Source organism: Hirundo rustica, chromosome Z (genome assembly GCF_015227805.2).
Source record: "Hirundo rustica isolate bHirRus1 chromosome Z, bHirRus1.pri.v3, whole genome shotgun sequence".
Classification (NCBI taxonomy): Eukaryota; Metazoa; Chordata; class Aves; order Passeriformes; family Hirundinidae; genus Hirundo; species Hirundo rustica.
This window is the reverse complement of record NC_053488.1, coordinates 32561015-32584874: the sequence shown is the minus strand read 5'-3', so window position 1 is coordinate 32584874 and position 23860 is coordinate 32561015. Positions and strand designations below refer to the sequence as shown.

Sequence of the window (23860 nt, the reverse complement as noted above, 5' to 3'; positions counted from 1 at the left end):
GTCAGCCGTATACATCTACTAATTGCTGTTAGTTATGGTCTCATTAGGTCTATTAGTGAATGTTGAACAGATTTCACTTTATTCCGTGGAAGATCATATAACCATTTGTAAATACTGCCCGGAAAAAATGCAATGAAAACTACAATAAATTCATAGTGAAATGCTTAGAAAATCCAGCAATTTTGGTTTCTTGCTGGCTAGAATATGCATTTTCTCTCTGTAGGTACATAACATGGGCATCTTCCATTCTCTGTTGACTGCAGGGATTCTGTGTTATCACAAGGATAACATAGACCTAGCCTTATCAATGCTAGGAACTTTCAGCTGATGTTTCAGAAAAGAAACAATAATGCATGGGAACTAGAAATTGCTAGTCTTGTAAATTGCAATATTTGAGAACATGACAATTGTATGCCCCAGAATCAAAATCTTTTTTCCAAAGAAGGGGTGTCAAAGTAATTTTTTTTCTATTTGTGTTAGGCATGTTTCCTCATAGCCTTGCTTTCACAAGTCAACCAACCATTAAATAAATCAATCTGCCTGAAAGAACTAACTGCCTTAGATGGTTAAATTGTGGCAAGACACACTCACAAATTTTGCCTGTATCAGGTATGTTGTAAGAATAAGTCTATTTTGAATTATCTGGTAAGGAAATACAGATAATCTGCTTGTTTTTGTGCTCTGGATTACACTGATTTTCAGGCTGGCTGTTGGTATGGTGCAGAGATGACATCTGATCTGGAAAAGAGCTACTGGCATAAAGTCAGTATCACAAGAAATGGGAACAACTCTGAGTTAGCGAAGTTTCTAACAAAGAAATTTCATTGAGTCATACTTTTGTAGTACAGCTGTAGTGGCCATAAACCAAGACTTACTATATAATCAAACTGTTGTCATGAACAGCTTTAAAAGTCAATAAACCTCAAATGATAATGCTGCAATTGCTGGTTTTTCAACACCACTGCAGTTGTATGCACTGCTGGTTATATCTACACCCTTACCTCCACAGGCTGCAGTGGTAAAGAAGGTGTTGTCAAACTATTAGTTGTACTGGGGAGGGGCTTGACAGCCTGAAAAAATCATGTATGACCTTTGCCCTTCTAATTGTGGAGTGCTGGCAGCCCCATGTTTAAGCAGTTGCTCTGACGCTCACTGGGAGATTACAGTACAGGTGAAGCCCTGTTCATAGAAATGAACTACATACTAAAAATTTTCTCAGTCTGATGTACTCTAGGCACTCAGAGAGAAGTGGAACAGATGCTGAAGTTAACACCTTTGGTGGTGTGGTGCCAATTTGTTCTTTCTCCTTCATAGGTTTTTGACTGTCACTTCCTTCCTAATGAAGTCAAATATACCCACAATGGATGTCCGATTTTAGATGAAGACATGGTCATACTTAGGCTGTACAGGTAAGCAGCAGCAGTAGATAACACTTCACTGTTATCAGGAGCCTAGCTGACCTTAGGAAGAGTAAGTAGTCAATTTTTTACAGTTAAAGCATGTTCTGCTGTACATGTTACAACTACTTAGATCCAGTAGCCGCATCATCAGTCAACAAGAAACATTTCTCACCGTGTATTGCAGATACGCTCATTTAATGTGTGTTATATATTGCTGGCTTATTACCCAAAACCAGAGATTTTTCATTATGCTATGGAAAGTGACAATAGTACTTTCAATGTCTTGTGAGTCTACTTGGAGCAGAGGCTAGACAGTGTTTAAGGAATGAAGTAGATATTTATTAAAAGGCCTTTAAAGGATACACCTTGGGCAGTACAAGAGCCTGGCTGAGGGTGCACCTTAAATGGACCCAAGATAGACTCAAGATGGATTCCAAGTCATGAGTTCTCACACTTTTATAAGTTTTGGTTCATTTACATATTGGTGTCAATTGTCCAATTACAGCTTCATGTTATGAAGTAGCATCCTCCCATATTGTTCTCCTCAATTTGCCGTTGTTTATATTTTTGGGGCCTGAAGCTGTAGGTGTGCTTGGTCCTCTGGCTGGAAAAGGATTGTTTTGTCTAACTAAACTATGAAGAGAACTTGCTGACACTTTATATGAATTTCAGAGTTATATACTAATGCAGTACAGAATCTGAAAAATATGAAAACTAAAACTTAAGGCATCACTTTCAGAGTACTGTGTGTTCTCTGCTGTTCTGCTGATAGGGACAGACACTTTCATATATACACAGAGAATAACCTCTTCCTTCACACAGACACCCTGCTTATAAGTAGAGGGATTTGGGCAGGAGGGTCTGGATTATGGTAATTCAAGGCTTGAGCACACCAGAGAGAAAGAGGTTCAAGTAATTCCATTTCAAAGATGAGGACAATGCCCAAATCACAGAGCAAGAAAAGATGGGAAGAAGCATAACTAATTTTCTTCTGTCACTTGCAGGTTTACAGAAACAGAAACGTTTGTAGAAACATTCACCCTTCATGTGAAGTTACTTGAGCCAGACTGTAACATCATAAAAATGCGTTTCCATGCTTTGGAGGTCCCTGAGTTCTATGGTCTGTCTAGGGTGATTGACAAGAATGTCCTCACCTTTGATTATGACAGGAAGATAAACCTGGATTGCACCATTTCCATAATCTCTTCGGAAACTCACCTGCCTGCTCACGGCCAGCTTATTGCCAGAAAAGCACAGCAAGAGCAGTTTCGTGGAGATCAGCCATGGAGCTTTTTCCCTGGCACTAGTATGATGTGATTTTGTTATTTGCATTAGCATGTTCAAAGAGATGCAGCAGATTAAGTCTGAAGCAGTGGGTTCTTTCAGTAACTGTGTAACCTGTGGGTCATGTGAAGTTTAGTGAAACTTGAGCTGTCATGGGCATGAAAGGGACATGAAGTTTTAGTGAGGTATCACACAGACCGCAGATCATGGTCAATAATTCCTTGACTGGATTCTGTTTCTGGCTCCTAGACATGTGGACCAAAGTGACAGCTTTTGAGTGCCAAGACTCAGTAGAAACAGCACAGATAGTTGCTAGAAGCAGCACCTAACCAGGACACCAAGGGAGGATGGAGTTGAAAGATGTGAGTTGAAAACAAAATCCTGTAGGAGAAACTAAGTCAGGAAAGGAGCCCTACTTCTCATCGCACTCTCTCTCAGCATTACTTTAGCTGCATGGGCAGGTTCCCCAGGTTGATTTCTGCTCCAGTAACTCCAGTTTCACTATTGCTGTTGCGTTACAGAGCACAGCCTGGGTCAACAGTGCAGAAATGGGAGCTGTACACTGGGACTAGGAGTTATTAACAACAAAAAGATGAACTGTGAAGAATTTCTGAGGATGGGCATTCAATATCGACACCTTGACCCTACTTCACCTAACACTGATTATATTCCTGTGAGGTTGGATCTCTCAGACAGCAGAAGCAAAACTCTGCATAAGGTAGATTTTTATGCAAGTTTATAATGTCCAATTATCATCCTGTGTTGTTGTTGTTTCTTTTTTAGTACATGTTTTGCTCCTCATCACATTTGAAGAGAGATAGAGAGCCTTTAAACTTTTTCAGTTCTTAGAACTTTGCCAGTTAAGATAATGAAAGGCATTATCTACATGCCTGTATGATTAGACCATTATGGACACAGAGAAACACCTCTGGTTGATTACTGTCAGATATAAGTGGTTTATTCTGAGAGAAAAATTAATTCTGGCATAATTCCACAACTTTCATACAGCATGATCTGCACTGATTTCAACATATACAGTAATTAATAAGTTAAGAGCTCTGTGAACATTTTCAGTTAATAAAAATTAATAGCATGTGCATGTTTCTGTCAGATAAAGTTATTCATTGAACTCACATCAAACTAAGTAAGTCATTTCAGCCCCAAATTAGATACAAATAAGACTAGTGAACGTGAAAGTCATATTCATGGTGTCTCAATATTTACTCTAGGCATTTTCTAATTAAAATATTTCAATTTTTCTTTTCAAAATAATTATTGCTTTAAAATGTACCCCAATTTTCTATGTGAAGCTAAAAGAAATTGAATTTATTTTTTCACTTTACTTTGTCTTTTCTGTTGTCTCTTTTTTTTCCTGTTGTAGACAGAGTATGCATGGCTCCCTGTTCAGATCAGAGGTGCTGTTCCTAACCAAACACCTAAAGCTGCCCCAATGGCAAAGTTCATCCTGGAAGTAGATCAATTTATTTTAACCCCTATTACAACCACGACCATTGATGCTGAAGACAATGAAACTCCAAAGTCCTTGCTTATATTCAACATTACCAAGCCACCTCCACAAGGCTTTATCGCTCACCTCTCTGACCACACAAAACCTGTTGGCTCCTTCACGTGGAAGGATCTCCATGACATGCTCATTGCTTATCAGCCTCCGAATAACAGCCACACAGAGAGGAGGAATTATGAGGTAACAGTGGAATGTATGAAAATTTGCTGGTTTTCACCCCCTTAAGATTAAAATGTAATCATATGTAATGGATATTTTTCAGGGAAAAAAATTATAAAATTATATGCAATACAGGAGGAGAAGTAAAATCTTTTAACACTTTCCCCTCTGACACATCATCTTAACTAACACAAAACTAACACAGTTCTTATTGCTCACTACTTTCTTTGTACTGAAAACCTTTTAGTCCCTCTGACTGAGAAATATCTAAACTGGATTTTTTTTTTTTTTTTTTAGTAAGCTGAATAGTGAAATAACAGGGCTTGTACATCTGCCCAAGAGCCTTTGGAAAGATGAGTGGTGCCTTTTCCACACAGCTTTTATCCCTACATGACATTACTGATCCCTGTGACCTGTGCAGAGGTGATATATTTAAAATCATGAAAGATGCACCAGTTAAAGGTCAGGATAGCTATTTGGCCTTTGCTGTGATAATGGTGGTTTAAGGATAACAAAAAGGGGCTCCCAACTGTTCCTGCTGGCAGTAGTTAAAGCATGTCACTAACATAGGGAGCATGATGTGAATGATGAATGAGATCAGGCTTCTGTCTGCAGGTTCTTGACTAAGTTATGAAATAACTGTCTGATAAGGTACTTAAGGAATTATCCCATTGAAGCAAAATGGTTGGTACTAAAGTAATAAAACTGAAGGAACAGAAAATCAGAGCAAGGTAAGCTGAGGAAAGGGTTGCCTGGAAAGCAGAGCAACAGCAACTGGCAATTGATGCTGACAAGACTTCTCTCACTTCTGTTTTCTTGGCTGTCCCAGGAACCTCCTTTTCCTGTTTCCTTAATGTGAGGACCAGACATCCTACCAAAATATCTGCTCCTGAAGTGGCTCATCTGTGTTCTGCTTTCAGCATTGTTTGATTAAAAGTTCAAGAATATGACAGTTCTGGAGCCTGACAATTCAAGAGTTTGATTTTTTTTAAATTATTTTAAATTTTTTTAAATTTTATTTCTTTCTATACTACAGTATATATTTTCTGTCATATCTCTTTTTAGTCTTACACCTCTTAGAAGAGTAGGAAATGTCTCCTCCACTTCTTATTACTACTAGTTAAAAAAATCTCTATATTATTTGATGATTTAACTGTACCCCAAATAAAATGAAAATTACACACATTACAATCTAAGTTTCACAGAATTCACTGCAAAGAGCAAAGAACGCAGATACTCAGTTTTGTGCAGAACTTCTGTGGCTCTTTTTAGAAGCTAAATCCAGTTTTGTTTGTTAACATGTTATCAGATGCCTGTAAGATCTCTCAGGAGAGAATGCACTATATGTGTTTTGAAGTACATTTGGTTTCCAATTTTCAATAAGCAGTTTATCTATTTTCACAACAGGTGGAGTTTGAGGTGCATGACTTCTACTTTGAAAGGAGTTTACCAATCACTGTGCATCTTTCTATCAGAACAACAGATACAAATGCCCCTCGGGTTTCATGGAATACAGGTGAGATCTCTTATGCTAAGTTCATTTTGCTTCAGAATTAATGACATTTTTGCCACACATATTTGACAAAGCTCCAAAGTTCAGATTTACACCTGGAGTCTAAGGATCATTAAACTGAAGTGCTGGGGAGGATGAAACTAGAAAGCCTTATAAATATGACTGCTTAGATTCTGAGTATATGACAACTATAAGTGAGATAGAATTGAAAGCAAGTTTCGATGTCTGAGATGTCCTAGTTACTGAATGTCTGGAAAACAATTATATGGCCAGCTGAAGGTAATCCCCCCTTAATTAAACAATGTCCTTACCTGCAGATAGGTCCAAAGGTCAAATGGGATGTTCTGTCTCACCCCCAAATATATAGTTCATCCCACACCTGTAACCCTCCCCTGAAGTACCAGGTATCTGTAACCCCATTGGCCCAAGTCTTGTTCCAGCCCACCTTGAACCCCCGATAAGGTGTTCCTGGGGGGCTGGACGCTCTCTTGCCTGGCACCTTTTCCCTAGGACCTTCCTCTTGGGATTCCCTCTCCCTACCTCTCCCTCCCCCCCACTCCATACCTCTCCCTTCCCCCACTGCTGGGCCCTGCCGAGTTGCACCTGGCAACTCTAAGCAAAGCCCCAGACCCTTGATAATAAACCACATCTTCTAAAACCTAACTTCAGAGATCTCGCACCCACATTCCATCCAAACCATCCAGCGGAGCCCTATCTACACTGAAGGAGCAGAAATCTATTTTCCCTTATATCCATTTTGGAGGGAACATGTTATAACAACTTGAAAAAGATCTAATGTCTTAATTGGAATGAAAAGATAGAAAAAAATGGAGTTACAGAAAAACTAGGATTTTTTTATACAACATTTTCTTGAAGAATGAACTGTACATAAAATAGTATGAATATTAAAGGCAAAGATATGACGGAATAGGAATAGTGGGGTAGCATGTGGGGAAGATCAAGGCTTGTTGGTATTGTTTAAAGTGGAAGTGTGCAAAAAGGAACAACTAGGAAAAAGGACATGATATACCACTATTCATTTGAAGCCTGGACACCTTACACGGCTAAGTCTAATTCAAACAGATTTATAATGCCTGCACTGGAAAGGGAACCAAGTCTCTCATCTGGAGTGCATTGATATTTAATAATCAAAAGGAAAATTTATAAGACCAAACACTTCTAGAAGTTAACACTGGGGAAAGTGCAGCTTTCCTACAGTAGAAAAGGAAAGGAGCTGAGAAGAAGGTACCTCATGTCTTCCAGAGAAACCTCGCCTGAAATTACTGTCTAAGTAAAAGGAACACTGTCCTCTCTCAGGGAGTATGTTTTTAACTGCAGATTCACTAAAGAATCTAAATTCCCAGTTTCAGACATTGTGAGATTTCAAGTGCAATTCTCCTTGCAATGCTCAGTGCAAATGTCCAGAAATGTGCCTCATTAGATTATCAGATAATTGGATACCAGATGTCAAGGAAACTTTCCTGCCTGACCTTTAAGATGTCCCTCTCTGTGAGCCACAATTGCACCACCCAAGACTTTCACTGCTGGGACTGAAGCCATTCATAGCAGGTGACTCCAGTGACCTGATGGATGTCCTGCTTGACTTCCTACACTCACCATACACACGCCAACAGAAAACTTTCTGTTACTGGCTCAGCCTGGGTTTCCCATATTGGGATCCTAGCTGTCTGCTTCCTTTATGTAATTTAACTGTGGTGAACACAAAATTAGCTCAAACTGGGTATCTTCAGGGAGAGACCCTGAACAAAGGAATCCCTGACTTTCATACCCCCACAATCTGTGTGTCCTTGTTCCAATGGCGATATTTGTTCTTGCTCATTGGGTCCTGCAGTCTCTGGGTGACCAGCCACACCCTGTGCCTTTAAGGTTGAAATGAACTTCCAAAATTATTTTCATCTGAATATCACCATGTCCATTAAATTATATCATGAAGTGCCATGTCTACTTGTTTTTTGAACACTTCCAGTGATGATGACTCCACTACTGCCCTGGGGAAATCGTTCCAAAGCGAAATCATTCTTTCAGCATAGAAATATTTCCTAATATTCAATCTATACCTCCACTGGAGTGCCTTTCACATGCAGATGTGTAGATAGAATGAAACATTCTGTTTTTTTTTTCCTGGAAACGCCTTTAGAATTGTTAAATGCTTACAGTGATGTAACAGTCAGCTCTTTGCAGGCCTCGACCTCCTAGAGGGGCAATCCCGACCCATCACATGGCAACACTTCCAAATTGTAGACAATGATGACATCCAAAATGTTCGCTTGGTCACAGTTGATGGCTTACAGCATGGGCAGCTGTTAGTGAGAGGTAGGTAATTTCAACTCCGGAGACCAGAAAAATCTCCTCTGTAATAAAACAAAATCTCTGCTCCCTCTGCTGACCACCTTCCCCTGCTACAACTATGCTAGACATGGGTATTAAAACAGGAATGTTCAAAAATTCAGTATTTAAACCCTTACTTTCCCTATTACGTGTTTACACTCCAAAGGCAAAATTTTTAAAGAAATCATCTATTCCTTCTTTGAGAAGCATGATTTAGGAGAAACACAGTCAATACATTTTTAGTTATTACATTTTTGCTTGCAGATGTTAAGGAAAACCAAGTGACTTTGATTTGTTGGCAAATACAGACAACATTTGGATATAATTGTTACTGGCAGCTTTAAGGTTTATTTTAAAAAGTGAAATAAATTAGACTTACAACTCATTAGCCTTCTGAATTATCAATATTACTAGTTTTGCTCTGCAGTACAAGTCACCACAGTGCTTGGGAAAAAGGTTATGTGATGGAAATCAGTCAGCTCTTGGCAGGGTGGGAAAGTGTCACCACTATCAATGCTGAGTTTTTTGAAAGTTGAATATGTTCATGTAAAATGCATAACCTAGGGACAGGAAACTATTCAAAGAAAAGGAAAGCTGGTGTATTAAATACAGCAAATATAGAAACTATTCAGAAGTAAACTTAAGTGCAAGAAACTCCTAACAAGTAGTCCAGGGTCTGCAAGATCATCCTCCTACAAAGCTACAGACAGGAACTGTGTGGTGTCAGCGGTGGTAGGTGGGTTCAGCCCCAGAGACCGTCTTAGGGAGACTGTGCAGCCAGTTGGGGCCCATCTCCTGGTGACAGTCCTGCCCTTGCACACTGAGTTTGAGTTTCTCAGACTACCATGCACCAACCAGAGGTGGATATTTTATCTCCAGTGACTGCACCTTTCTCTCTTTTGTCTGTCTGCACAGGTACACGCCAAGGAAAACATCACCACAATTTTTGGCAATTGACTTTTTTTTTTTTTTATAAAACCTTAGAGGAATGCTTGGTTTTTTTCCTTGGTGGCCTTGGGGAGATCATACTTTTTAGCACCAGCTTGCAGTCCTTGAATCCTTTAACTTGCCTCTATATTTGTCTGTATGCATAACGTTTCTAGTGAAGCAGAGGTATAAAACTGTCTTATTACAGACAATAGCATCAATATACCAAAATCCCCACATCATTATATTTTACTTGCAATGAAATCCTGATCTTTAAAAATAAATACTATATTCTTTGATGCTTAAAATATAAAACGCTCTGATAAGAAAGTAGAGATTGAAAAATTGGAAAAAATGGCACTTAAAAATCCTTGATATCTCCAGTTACATTTAGTGACATTTGGAGGATTTTCTCTGCTGCCACAGTTGCAAATTTTGCATTCTTATTAGCTATTCCAACTCCTACAAACTTACTTTTGGTAGGTGAAGTTACATTTGATTTTTCTAGTTAGCAATACATTGTTCACCTCTCTCTCCCTCAATAATTTCCATGTTAGCGGAAAGATACTTTTCTGGGCTGAACCACATATTTTTGCTGTTTTCTTCCACTGTTTTGATAGGAGGGAAAGGATTCATGTTCACCGTCTCTGACATTCAGGCTGGAGTTGTTCACTACCATCATGATGACAGCGATTCTACTAAGGACTTTGTGGTATTTAGAATTTTCGATGGTCCCCACAGTATTCGTCATAAATTTCCAATAAATATCCTCCCTAAAGATGATAGCCCTCCATTTCTGATCAGCAATGTGGTCATTGAAGTTCATGAGGGACAAACCATCCTGATTCAGGGCTTCATGCTTCATGCTTCAGACATGGATTCCAGTGATGACTACATATTATTCAATATTACCAAGCCATCACAGGCTGGAGAAATCATGAAGAAACCAGGACCAAACTTGATAGGTAAAGAAGCACATCCACAAAAGCACATTTTTCTTTGTCCTTTCCTTTTAAAAATACAGTAAATGTTACAGTCAGATGTTATTTTGGCTCAGGACAAATAATGGCAAATTTGGACTTCCTTCATTGTAGTGTAAAACCCCATCACTAATTAATGTTGGTCTCTGCACTAGGGTAACTGTCCCTGTGTACACATTTTATCCTGTAATTCTTCTATTCTGAGTCTATTTTCCTTCCCAGTACTTTTGTCTCAAAAAATATTGGGTTAGTCAGGAGTTAGTTTACGTGCAAGGATCTGTGACAAATTCAGAGCTAATACATGACGCTAATTATGCTAAATGATGAGAAAGCTTTCCTTCCATGTAATAATCCAGGAATTCCTGTGCTAGGCTGTAGTGGCTGCTAGTCCTGCAAATTTTCTTTTGACTTCTGAGCAGGGCTTTCAGCCCGTTTGTTGTGTTACTTCATTTCTTGAATGATCTTTAAGTGACACAGAAAGCAAGCTGATGATCTTCAGAGAATGTGGAAGACGATAGGAGAACATTTCAAGGACTTGCTCTAGTTAGGGTGAAAAAGAGGACATTGTACTTCTGCAGTTACTTGCACGGCTAATGCATAACTTTAATGTAGTATTAAAAACATGGCCTGTTCAATGGAAGATGTATTCTTCATTTCAACAGGGTATCCTGTCAACAGTTTTCTTCAGAGAGATCTATTTAATGGAATAATTTATTACCATCATTTGGGAGGAGAAGTATTTGAAGACTCCCTTGAGTTTGTGCTATGTGATAGCCATGATCCGCCAAATCTCTCAGAGCCACAGGTATGAAATGGAAGCATCTCTGCAAAATCCTGATTTTTTTCATCAAATGGCTGTTATCTTACATGTTCTGACAGGCTTTCAAATAAAGCTGGTATGGACTTTTTCTGAACAGTTGTCACCACAGTGTTCTTCAGGGCTATTTCTTGTTGCTTTCAATGAGGTAATCCTCTCCCTGGCTGAATAGAGACAAGTAAATCTAAAAGACTTCTTCCTATACTATAAAATGAAATGTTGAAAACAAATTGTATTTGGAGACAGTACAAACAAATTAAACAACCCTCCTGAATTAAACTGAGAACAGACTATTTTTTTTTTTCATGCAAAAGTCCAACATACTGAATTTAACTTTGCATTTAAAGGGAAACCTCTAAGATTCAAAATCTTTGCCTTTAACTGTTATGTACCTTCATTACTCACGTGATGATGATATGGCATGACAACCACATCCTGTACTCATAGTCCAGTGATCCACTTCTGAGTGCATGTTGATAGAACAGCTACTTGTGACAAACTCTTACTGAAAGGAATGGCTGATGGGTCTATTGTCTCCCCGATTCCAGGTGATGATGGTTCACATTATCCCTGTGGATGACCAGCTACCCAGAGAAGCTCCAGGAGTGACCCGTCACCTGGTTGTTAAGGAGACTGAGATTTCTCACCTAACTAAGAAACATCTTCACTTCACAGATGTGGAAGAGCAAGACAGGGAGCTCACATACACCATAACTACTTCGCCATTTTTCTCTTGCACCCATGGGTAGGTGCAACCTGACATACCTTTCAGGTGGGACAGAGGAATAACCCACATAAGAGGAGCAGCCTCAGTGGCAGTGACATACTTGTGCTTCAAGTTCTTCATCTGTTGAAAGTGCAGGTGACAATAGCTGGATGCTGCTCTCCTGTTGATGACTGAGGGTTAGCTAGAGCCTAAGCAACAGAGTAATACACAGAGTAACAAAAAATAGGTAATGAATAGTTGAACAAGAAATAAGCAAGAAATCTTGTGAAATACATTCTTTCTTTTTGTTTGATGTGCATTTAACTCTATGTGGGATCCCATACAGCCTCAAGCACAAGTCACAGCACCTCTCCTAAGTGTTAGAAATGGGGCTGATCTGTACCTGCCCCAGACTGAGAACAGGAGGTGCTTCAGCTTTTTCAAGAATATGTATCAGGCACTCCTGGTTGTCGACTAGGAAGACATGGAGCAGAAAACAGGCAGAATGTGCTGTGTGAGGTATGGAATGAATGGGTACAGTAGCAGTTTAAATCAGTTTACATCACTGTTGCTGTAGTCTCATTAGAGCATCAGCAATAACTTGCTAAATGAAAAGTTTGACCTCCAGCAGCAAAGGATCATTATGTAGCTGGGGGAGAAGGCTGTTTCCCTAATCAGTCAAACAGCCACATGGTTATCCAGTTTGCAGCTGTTGGAAAACTGTCTTGCTGAAAACTGGTCTATTTCAGAGTTTATAATATGCATGAAACTAGAAATAATTAATTTTTCTACTTAAAGATAAATCCAGGTGTGCAAGTAATAATAATGTGATGGACTAGACTTGCAGGTGATGTAGATAGTATCTGGGGTGTGTAGAGACACACTTGCAGCAATTTCAGAGCTTGCTTATAAGTTAAGAGATGATTTTTTTGGTGATCAGTCTGAAAAGTATTTATTTTGGTTGGTTTTCTGTGGTAATCTTTAAATGGATAACAAGGATGGTTGAAAGGAAAATGTTTTTCCTTTCAATGCAGTTGGAACTGCGAAGTTAATTTGAAATGCAAGACTGGGCTATGTGGCTATTTTTCTTGTTCTTTGGTATTGCTAGCCAAGATGTGACACAAATATTTTTCTGTAGCTACTCAGATGCTGGGAAGCTGTTTATGGTGGATACCATCCCCAAACTGGTCAAGGATCCTGCGGCTCTTGCACTGTGGTCATTTACTCAGGTTTGTTATGTTACCTGATACCAGAATGAACTGAATGTCTAAACAATTTTCAAGTTACAAATGTACAGCTTTTATTTGACAGGAAAACAGGAGGTGAAAACTGAGGAGAAGTACTATCACAAGCTCTGCTTAAGGAGCCCAAAACTCTGCTATAAAACTATTCCAATAGCAGATTTTAAAACAAATTCCTTTCCCACTTCAGATTTGCAATATGTAAACACAAATGTCCTAAAACCACGAGGGGCTACATTGCTTGGGTAGGTTGAATTTGGCTTCACATGATGTAAGCGGAATGAAGAAGTACACAAATTGTGGAAATGAGACTTTGAACAGTTTCCTGCTTCATCTCAGTGTCTTTACCAGAAGATATAGTACAGGATGGAATAGGCCGAACAGACTTTTTTCAGGATTTTGTACTTCAGTTGTCATGCCTTTGTAGCTTGACAAATAAGTATTACTCAAGTGTCCTGTTTTACATCCTGCTGCATAGTTCAAGTTACATAATGATCATTACAGCAGTCAGCTCTGACCCTTCAGATCCTAAACTGTACCAATATTGGTATCTGCGTGCAAGATTTTGATGTTCCTGCCACTGGCAGTGAAACACAGGACATGCAGTTACTGTTCACACTGATGAGGGCAAATTCAGCCGCTGTGGGAGATGTTAGCCTTTATTTATTTATTTATTAATTCACAGTTAGAAAAGGTCCTTGAACCAGCATTTTTAAAGGGATATATAAAGAAGTACAGGTTATCACCTCTGCTATCACTTCTAAACCACATCTGTATTTTTTGCTAGAGGTTTGAGTACTTGAACCAGTACTCACCTAAGTTGTACCTAAAGATGCATTTTATCAAGGTATGGCTATTAGCTAAAGAGTACATGCAAAATTTCTGAAATTTGTTTTGATGGCTTGATACCACCTAAACAGGGCATGAAAAAGGTCCCTAATGTAATTATGGATTGTCCCTAATGGGTTATGGATACACCCCCATTATCTCCTCTTACATACACCCCTTTTCTCTTTTTGTAGCATGCTGTGAACTTCATGAAAGTTGCTTATATGCCACCCCTGCAGGATATTGGACCTGAACCTCAGCAAGTCCAGTTTATTTTTTCTGTCAGCAATCACCATGGAGGCACTTTGTATGGGATCTGCTTCAATATTACAATTCTTCCTGTGGACAATCAAGCCCCAGCGGTAGGGTGGCACTGAAAGTGAGAAGGAAATACTTGGAAATTGCTTTGGGAGAAACAGAGATGCAGAGAAATGTTCTGATTTTACTGAGATAAAAAAAAAGATTTTTTTTAATGGGATCAGGGTTTTAGAGTTTTGCACACAACTTGCATTGGGATAGAAGTAGAAGGTAAAATCTGGTAAGTGCGCAGTGTGATTTTTTGTGCTAAGCTGAGGACTATGTCTGGCATCTACGTATCTGTACAGAAACATGCATGTTGCATTTTGGTTAGCAAAACGGCATCCTTATATTTTGTGTTGCTTATTGCCTATGGTGGTCAGAAGCCTCCAGGAATGGAACGTGAACCAGGATGCACATATTATAGCCCATTACTGGTAATTTCCTTAGCTTTTTCTAACACAGCAAAAAAGAGTATATCCTTTGGCATTTTTTTAAGATATCACAGGTCCTTATAGCAGAGCAAATGGGAATAACACTGATATGTGTTTAAGGGTGCAGCAGCACAGACAGCTCAGCGTTTCTTCTCTCTGCAGGTTTTTACAACCCATTTGAGAGTGGAAGAGGGTGGCATGACCCCTATTACAGAGGGACACATTCTCATCTCTGATGCAGACACAAAACGAGAGCATCTCTTCCTGCTCCTGCAGAGGCAGCCTCAGCATGGGGTAGTGGAGATGGATGGCATCCCCATGAATGGAGGCGACAGGCTTTCCTGTGAGGACCTGCGTACCTTGGCAGTCAGGTTAGAAGAGTGGTGGCTGGGGCTCTCAGTTGAATGAGCTAAAGCCTGAAGTGGTGCAAGATGCAGAGGATAGCAATGTTCACCATAGCTCTGGTAGAGCTGCTCCAGGACAAGATTGCTGGCTGAGCCTTGGGATTGCAATGTCACCATAAAATGAGCTCTTGTGTACCTAGGAAACGGGAGTCAGCATGCCTGCTGTAGATAGGTTTCTCTATAAAGCACTGCCCCCGGCAGGTAAGGAAACAAAATCTGTGTTCAGCCATGCAGTTCCTGCGAAGGCGGCACTGGTCACCAGCTTTTTTTTTACAGAAGTTGTGTGTTTATTAAGCTTGGTTAGTTTACAAGAAAACTTTTTTTAACATTGATTAATGTAGAGATGAAAATTTTGCTTCTTTGTTTGTGGTAAGAACAAGACACAACACATGTATGCAGAGTTAGAGCTCCCTGGCTGTATTTCCATATGTTGGAAAGTAGGCACTTACCACAGTGATGACATATGTGCTTGGTAAACACCTCACAGGCAGCCAGGATGTAGATGACAAAGCCTTAGGGAAACCTTTTTCCTGACTGATAAATGGTTTAATTTGGGGCCCTTCTTCTTGTAGGAGACCCCAAAAGCCCTTTGGAGAAACTCTGATTCTGAATCAGCAGTGTTAGGTGGACACCTTTACATGGGGAGAAGCTTTTTATACTGGGAGGGATACACATTGTAGGGCATGACCAGAAAGCATGGATTCTTTTTATCTGTGAAAAATTCGTGTATCTCTATAATCTTTTTTCACAGATATCATCATGACGGCTCTGAGACTCTCACTGATGATGTTTTCTTTGCAGCCACAGATGGCATCCATTTTGTAGAGTTCATCCTGAAGGTCAAGGTCAGTGTGTTGCATGTTTCTGAGAGCAATTGTCTGTGTGGAAGCAAATCTCAAAGCTTGACTTATGAAAGTCCTTGCATTACCTTGGTAACTGGAAGATAATGGATATGTTAGGCTTCAATTTCAACCCTAGGTTTCAGGTTCATGTGGCAAATTTGAGAAGAGATTTGACTTGCACTTTGTACTTACACTCTGATTATCTAGTTCGGTTTACTTATGTCTTTTGTTCTTAATATAGCTGGTTTCTTTTTTGCTCATAGAGAAAGCTCAATGTACTCTGGCAATGGCATCATACTGTTCATGTGAGCTGCAAAGAAGTACTGAAACAAATGGCTTCCACTGAAATGAACAATAAGAAAATCTTAAATTATTTTTCTGATTAGGTGTTGCCTGTGAATGATGAGCTACCTGTTATGCAAACTGGCCTTGTTCCTGTGCTCCACTGCCTGGAGGGTGCAGAAGTAGTCCTCTCCTCAGACTACATTTATGCCACAGACACAGACAGCGATGACATGGAATTGATGTTCATGCTGGCCCACCAGCCCTACCACGGGGTGGTGAGGAAAGCTGGCATTGCCGTGGATCGTTTCTCACAAGCTGATGTCATTGCTGGTTTAGTCACATACAAGCACACTAGTAAGTGAGCAAAGGACAGAATTAGACTGAAAGTACTTGCAACTATTATTAAAAAAATCTTAACCTTAATCCATGTATTTGCAGAACTCCAGTAGGAACTTCTCAGAAATCATGTGTTGTGACTAGGGAAAAAAAAATTAAACTGGCTTTAGAAAAGAGGGCTGATGATAGACAACTACGAAATGTTTTAATATGTTCTCCAATCCCTGCTTGAACTGAAAATTATATTTGAACAAGTACATGAAAGCATCAGAATCTTGGAGGAACTCTTTCACTGTTGCTGACAAAATATCTTGGGCTTTTTTGACAAAATTATTGTTAAGTCAAGTACAACCTAGAGTAATTCAACGCGTTTCATGATAGTAAAACACCCTTTTCTACTTCTTGCTTGCCTCTCCAGTCTAGAAAGATATCTACTTTGGACATCTTATAGTCTTGCCATACCACAACATAAAGGAAGTTCTGACTTTCTTCATGAGAAACTCAATGTTAAAAAGACATTTATTTATTTATTTATTTATTTATTAAAATTACTGGCAGAAATCAAGGGCTAGTTAACCTCCTTTCTTACATAAACTTATCCTTTATTGGGATTAAAGAGGTTGTCTTTCTACATCTCTGAATGACAGCTTTAATCTTTTTTCTCCCAAAAGTTCTGGTTTTCTGTTTAATTACTCTGTAATTTTGTGTTAGCATGGGGAATAGATGTGATATTTTCAAGCTTGGCACTGCCTAAAATGAACAGCTGATATTTGAAAAGGAAGTACTTAGTTGTGGCCACCACCAACAAACTTTTCTTCTGCATTCTAAAGATATCACAAACTGTATTTCAATGACAATAATTTGCAGGGGGAAGGAAGTTTTACCTTCAGGAGTGTAGTGTTTGTGGTTTTCATTTCTAAATTTCTAACATTAAATGTGCTGTCAGTAGATATCACAAGAGAGTCTGAGAGTCATTGCCTTTCCTTTGCAGACTACTTATTATTAATATCTTGCAGCAATGCAAGACACAGGCTGCCCGAAGTACTGACAACTGGAATACTCTGACCCACAGATGATTCTTGCAAGTGGTGTCAGTTCCCAGTCCTGTATCAGCCACATTTTAAATGTGATTGCATATAGGCATAATATAGAGTACAGTAATAAAGTACAGCAATAAAATACAGCCCCTGTTATAGTTAGTTTTGAAAGGGTAAGATGCATATAAGAATACATGCTTTACTTGGTATATTAAAAAGTTTTATTTTGGAAGAGCATGGATATTACCATTTGTCATAGAGGAACATTTATATAAAAGAAAGATTTTCCTACATTCATTGAGAAGGAGTGCAGAAAAAACCACTTTCTAGACAATACACATTTTGTACATACATTAATGCACAAATAACAGAATCTTGAGGACTATTAGCCATTTTATTACAATATCATATTATATCATATCATATCATATCATTGCAATTATAGCATTATAATTACTATAAAAATACTAAGACTCCTTTCTACACCTTCTTATTATATCATAGAAGTGAGCTGATTAAAATTATAAACAACAAACCGAATCTTTAACCGAACAGCAACCCCACCAGCCAGAGTTAAGAATTCCAGTAATTTTGCTGCTGCTTTATTTTTCTTCTAACTTGATACTGAAGACTGTCCTTGCAGGATAAAAAACAGTCTTCATGAAGTTTTGGTAAACCACTTCTTCTGAACAGTAATATTTTTTCCCAGGTGGTGAGATTGGCCTGACTCCTTCCATTGAGATCTTAACCTTGATTGTCTCTGATGGTGAGGCTGGCCTAGATGTGAAAGACTGTTGTGATGATGGACCTCCTTCTCCTCCAGTATCGCATGATGATCCATTTCCTGTCTATGACCTTAACATCACCCTGCTTCCAGTGGACAACCAGCCTCCATCAATTGCAACCGGTGAAAAATTTCTCTCCCTATAGTAGTACTGCAATGGCTAAAGACTCAGGGTGGCTTCTTTTGTTGTTTGATTTTTAGTATTAGAAATAATTAGTTGAAATCAGCATACAAAATTTTAGATCAAAATTTCCATTAGGTTTATTTTTCTTTGCTTGTACAGTGCAAACACCCAATCTGCCAGTGCAAGTGTGAGCTTGTTGCTCTTCAGCTGTGCATTTAAAGCATGTAGTTAGAGATGAGAGCGCTCAAATCTGTTCCCCACCATGTCTACATGCTAATTGCTTCATATGTAAACTATGTCTAGGTAAAAGTGATCAATATCTTGTCCCTGAATTGAATTTATGGCCCAACAGGTGACAGGTTTATACAGGGAAAAAGCATAAACATAAACAGAGATATTAATTTACCTTTGTGTGTAGAGTATAAAACAGAAATTTGGGCCTTACATGAAGGGATAGAACCATTGCTACCAATATTACTTGTATTTAATTTTTGTAAGAAATAAGGAAAAAAGCTATACATTAATAGATGTGAAGCCACATTTTTACAAGTACTCCTCAGAATCTAAGAAACTCAGTTAAAAAGGAAATAGAGTTGATAATGTACATCTAGTCTAACTGCAGCCTGTTATGTGAAATTTCTGTCAATTTCCTAGGCCTTTTAAATGTGGTCTGTAGTACACATATTAAAAGTATGTTTTCCATATGCTTGTGTCTTTCCATGCCATTTGTTTGTAACTCCAGGTATACGTCATGTATCTCAGAGGATATTTAGACATATATATGAGTAGTTTTGTAATTTGCAGGCACTCAACCAAGTAATGTTCTGGAAATGAAGCATTGTCCCAGCAGAGAAATAAGGTAGTGATGCATCAAAAATTGTTCATTATGAGCAATTCTTAAGAGCTCTCATGTAATTAATGCTCTGACAAACAGAGGTAGTGACTGTTTTTGAGCAATAGATAAACCTTACCTAATAACTTAATCAGTAAAATAATTTCACTATCTGCTTCTTCCCTCCTTCAGTGATGGCAAAAGCAGAGATGTTGGTGAAGTAGAGATGAAAACATTAAAACAAAACCTTTCACTAATTCACCATTTGTTGTATTTCCCCCATAGGTATAATTTCCATTCTTACTAACAAGAAGAACAGTAAAATGAGCTCATGACCAATAATGCTTAACATGTTTTTTGTGCACAGGTACAAGTTTTGCTGTGGAGGAGGGCTCCTCAGCAGCCCTTACTACCAATCATTTGTTTGCCACTGACCCTGATACTACTGCGGATGACTTAGAGTTTGTGCTGGTTTCTCCTCCCCAGTTTGGTTACATTGAAAATATACTGCCTTCTCCTGGGTTTGAGAAGAGCAACATTGGAATAAGCATAGGTAATTCTTAACAAGTTATGATAACAAAGCAGATTAAATCTGGAGGGCTTGTGGAAGGCTCTGCAGAGAGCTCTGGTGGTGCAAATGCAGGCATGGGCATTAATACCAGCTTATTGAGGAACACAGGTGCTGGCAAATGAAGAGCAGTGGGACTTTATAGGAGGAGTTCAAAGGGAGACTGAAGCCCAGCAAATGTGAAGACTTGGTCCTTGAGTTAAACAAGGTAATCCTTGTTTTATGCATCCAGCTGAGATTTACTAGAAGTCATGAGGCATAAATCTGCTCTCTCTGCCTTCCCCTTCAGTCCCCAAGAAAGGCTCCAGCATCCCTTCACCTACACATCTGTCAATTAAATGCAGTAGGCCTGGGTCCCGCAGTAGTTTCCAAGGCAAAGTTACAAAAGTGATAGAGATGGTATTTAACTTAGATGATGACTTCCCTTGTCCACTTTCAAACTGTGTAAGGCAGTTTCACCCTCAGCAGAACAGATTGTGACATGCTTTGTAATGCTACCACAGATCTTCATCTGGAAACCTGCAATCCCTGAGTCTTAAAGTTCTCATATTTGTGACCTGTCAGACAAATGAAGCGCAATTAGGATAATATAATCATAGAATCATTTAGCTTGGAAAAAACCATCAAGTTCAGTGATTAACACAGCACTATCAAGGGATCTTGGACCTCAGATATTTTCCTACCTGTTATTTGAGTTAGTTTTATGTAGGATCAGTTTTGCAGTCTGAACTGAAAAGTGAGAAGACTCAGAGTACCACCTGAAGAAGAATGATGGATTTTTTGGGGGAGAAAGGGCTTGTGTCCTGCAGTAACTTGTGTAATGTAACTTTTACAGCCAAAAAATGACAGAGAACTTAAAAAAATCAATTTATTTATTCTTTGAAAAAAGCCAGTTTCAAATTTTTAATGATGGATAAGACTAGAAGGCAGGAAAATATCGTGCTAACTCATTTTCTTTTTAAAATCTGTAGGTTCATTTCAGCTGAAGCACCTGAAAGCCATGAATATTAACTATGTTCAAGCCAGGCACTTGAGAATGGAGCCAACAGAAGACAAGTTTGTACTTTATGTCACTGATGGGTTGCATCGCTCAGCAGAAATTCCATTTTTTGTGCTAATCACCCCAACCAATGACGAAGTTCCAGAATTCATAACCAGGAATATTACTGTAAGAAAATAAGCAAAATGCCTGTCATAGAACTACTTTAACCAGAAAAAACTCTTTAAGAGAAATGAGAACATTTTCCTGATACCTGTTCCTCTGCATATTTCCCTTACTTTGTGTAGTTCAGCCTACTTCAGGAAACAGCCAAGTGAAATCCAATGTAAACCTATAAGATATCTTCAGTGGGATAGGAGCAGGGCATAGCTCCTGGAAATTTGCAGTTAAGTAAAAAGAAGGTCAAATTTTTAAACAAATAAGTCATCTAGAAAGCAGAGAGATCTTTAAGCTTCTTCTGCATTCTCAAGAGCTTTCATATTTTTTAATAGAGTATTTTTTTTATATTTCTGCCATAGCTTCTCCCCTCTCTGTAGACTGTTTTTAATATAAATAACTCCATAAGCACAGAGTGTGAACTTACTGTGAAGTAAAATTGGATGTATAAACCTGTATGCATTAATATTTTTAGATACATTTACGTATTTAAAGGCTTTCTCATCTGTGCATTTCTGAGCACTAGATTTGTTGCTGACGTACTTAATACATTTTCTACTAATCTGGGCAAATTTGAACTCCTTATCTCAACTTCTCTCTTCATCACTGTAACAATTTACTTTCTCTACGTCTCTTAAACTGGTAGAAATCAGTAGCTGGTTATAAAGCTAATGGGTAAGGGGTGGATGAATCAAGGGATACACTTGTACACATAAATACCCTATTCATGAAACCATGCCAGAATTCTATTATTTCTTTTTATGTAGAAGAATTGGATGTTTTTTTCTTTCATGTTCAGGTTCAGGAAGGGGCGATGAAGGAGCTGGATCTGTCTGTTATCAACGTGGTTGATCTGGACGTGCCTCAAGATGCTCTGGTATTTGGGATTGTGCAGAGGCCCTTGTATGGGTTCCTTATTAATGGTGTTCACAGCAGTGATGTTCTACACTATAAAGAGTTAATTAACCATGGTCACCACAGCCAGGGGTTGCTTGTTCATGACTTTTCCATGGAGCAACTGAGGAATGGTAGGTTTAGCATTCTTTTGACAATGGTCTTTCATTCCTTTAATGAGGCAAGTGGCACACTGAAGAAATCTTCATCATTTATTTATTCACTTGCCTTATGTTTATTTTCAAGACAATGTTTAGGAATGTAAGTTGTCTATTTAATGTTATTCTTGTCTATTTATTTTAGAAACTGTCAGTAAAATCATCCTGAGAGACCTCTGTATCAAAAAGGGTAGTATTATGAGTGGGAAAATCTTCCGTCCTGAAAAAAAATAAAGGGAAAAATGTAACATAATGTAACATTATCAAACAGATTTGTAAACGTTTTACAGCACCTAGAATAGAGAGACAACAAGACTGATTTAAAAGCACATTAACTGATCATGTGGCTAAGTATTTCTTCAAATGATTACAGAATCATAGAACATTTTGGGTTGCAAGGGACATTTAGGGGTCAACTAGTACACCTCCCCTGCCATGGGCAGGCACAACACGCACTGGACCAAGTTGCCTAAAACCCCATTCAACCTGACCTTGAACACGTCCGGCATTCCACAGCCCCTCTGGACAAATTATTTCAGTGTCTCACCACTCTTTCTTTAAAGCATTTTGTCCTTATCTCCAACCTAAACCTACTCCTGCCCCTTGTCATGTCACTACATGCATTGGTAAAAAGTCTCTATCTTTTCTATAAACCTTCAGACATTGAAAGGCTGCAATATACCATCTGTCTAGCAATAAACATACAAACTGGGACTCCATAGCTTAGTATGATCATTAAGCCTGCTTTAAAGCAGCAAATCTATTTCAAGTACATGTAATAAAAAAGTGTATTTAACACTGAAAGGAATATGGTGGATTCCTCCTGACTGTGGTTATTTAGTGAAACATGGAATCTCTCAGTATAAAGAGGGGCATGAATTCAATACTTTGACTCAAATTGCAGTTCAGCCCTCAAAACACGAGGACAAATTTTTGCCTAATATGAACCTCCAGAAATATCAGGTGTCCAACACAAATTCTTCTGCCTTTCAAAGTCTTGGTTTTTACTTTCTTTTTTGGTTTTCTTTTTTTTTTTCCTTTTGTTATTGACAGTGGTGAACAAGCCACCTTCAGTCTAGAACTTCTGATTGTCCATGGTCATAGATACAAGCTGTCCTTCCAAAGACTTCTTCAAAGTTCCCTGGGTACTATTTAAATCACAGGAAAGTATTGCCTGGCAGTGTCATCCTCTCTATGGTTCCCATCAAAGTGATTTGGCATAAGAAGAGGAGAAAAATGTACCTTTTCCAGATTGACAGAGACCCCTTTTTTGGACAGTCACTCCTTACTTAGGTCAGGCTGGTTACTTTGAGTCACTAGCATGTTGTTAGACCACAGAAAAGCAGTGGCTCATCAAACTCATCTTCTGATAGCTAAGGCAATTTTATTGTTACCCTAGCACATGGGGAGCGGAGATGGAAGAAAGGTGATTGAACCAGAGTGAAATGATACAAGAGATTTTGCAGGAGTCAGATTAAGTTTCCATTTCTCTCAACCATTCTTCCTCACCCACTCTTTCTCTCTTATTTTTCTCCCCCTTCGTGGCTCACATAGGAATGAAGCTGATGTACATGCATGACAACTCTGAAAACCTCACTGACAGCTTTAAAATTCAGCTATCAGATGGAAAACATAAAGTCCTCAGAACCATTTCAGTAAAGGTCATTCCAATTAATGATGAGAAACCAGTGCTGAGCAAGTAAGTAATTTGTTCCTGTTTCTGACAGTGGGATGTGTTTAGACAAAACAATGGAAAAGTGAATTAAACACCAGATAATAGAGTCATACCATTGTTACAGTTAGAAAAGGCCTTTAAGATAACCAAGTCCAACCATCAACCATCTCACCTTGTTCACCATTAAACCATGTTTTTGGGGTCTGATGCAAAGAGGAAACCATAATTAGGAACAGACTAATGTCAGTAAAGGTGTTTCTATGTAGATCTCTATCAGCCCATTTAAGGGGAAAAAAAAAAAATTA

The 23860-nt window shown here is 38.7% G+C and overlaps 1 protein-coding gene across 4 annotated transcripts in view; it reads left to right on the top strand.

Moving 5' to 3' along the window:
- Positions 1-23860, top strand: part of FREM1 (FRAS1 related extracellular matrix 1) — a 67249-nt gene that overhangs the window by 10591 nt on the left and 32798 nt on the right. For all 4 annotated transcript variants that reach the window (XM_040090846.2, XM_040090847.2, XM_040090852.1 and 1 more), the window contains 19 exons: positions 1315-1409; positions 2405-2706; positions 3206-3402; positions 4066-4389; positions 5776-5884; positions 8084-8215; positions 9778-10122; positions 10800-10942; positions 11503-11699; positions 12799-12889; positions 13924-14091; positions 14623-14831; positions 15616-15709; positions 16093-16345; positions 18074-18271; positions 19472-19657; positions 20644-20840; positions 21628-21856; positions 23435-23579. In XM_040090846.2, coding sequence (XP_039946780.1) covers positions 1315-1409; positions 2405-2706; positions 3206-3402; positions 4066-4389; positions 5776-5884; positions 8084-8215; positions 9778-10122; positions 10800-10942; positions 11503-11699; positions 12799-12889; positions 13924-14091; positions 14623-14831; positions 15616-15709; positions 16093-16345; positions 18074-18271; positions 19472-19657; positions 20644-20840; positions 21628-21856; positions 23435-23579 — 3614 coding nt within the window. The remainder of the gene's footprint in view (positions 1-1314; positions 1410-2404; positions 2707-3205; positions 3403-4065; positions 4390-5775; positions 5885-8083; positions 8216-9777; positions 10123-10799; positions 10943-11502; positions 11700-12798; positions 12890-13923; positions 14092-14622; positions 14832-15615; positions 15710-16092; positions 16346-18073; positions 18272-19471; positions 19658-20643; positions 20841-21627; positions 21857-23434; positions 23580-23860) is intronic.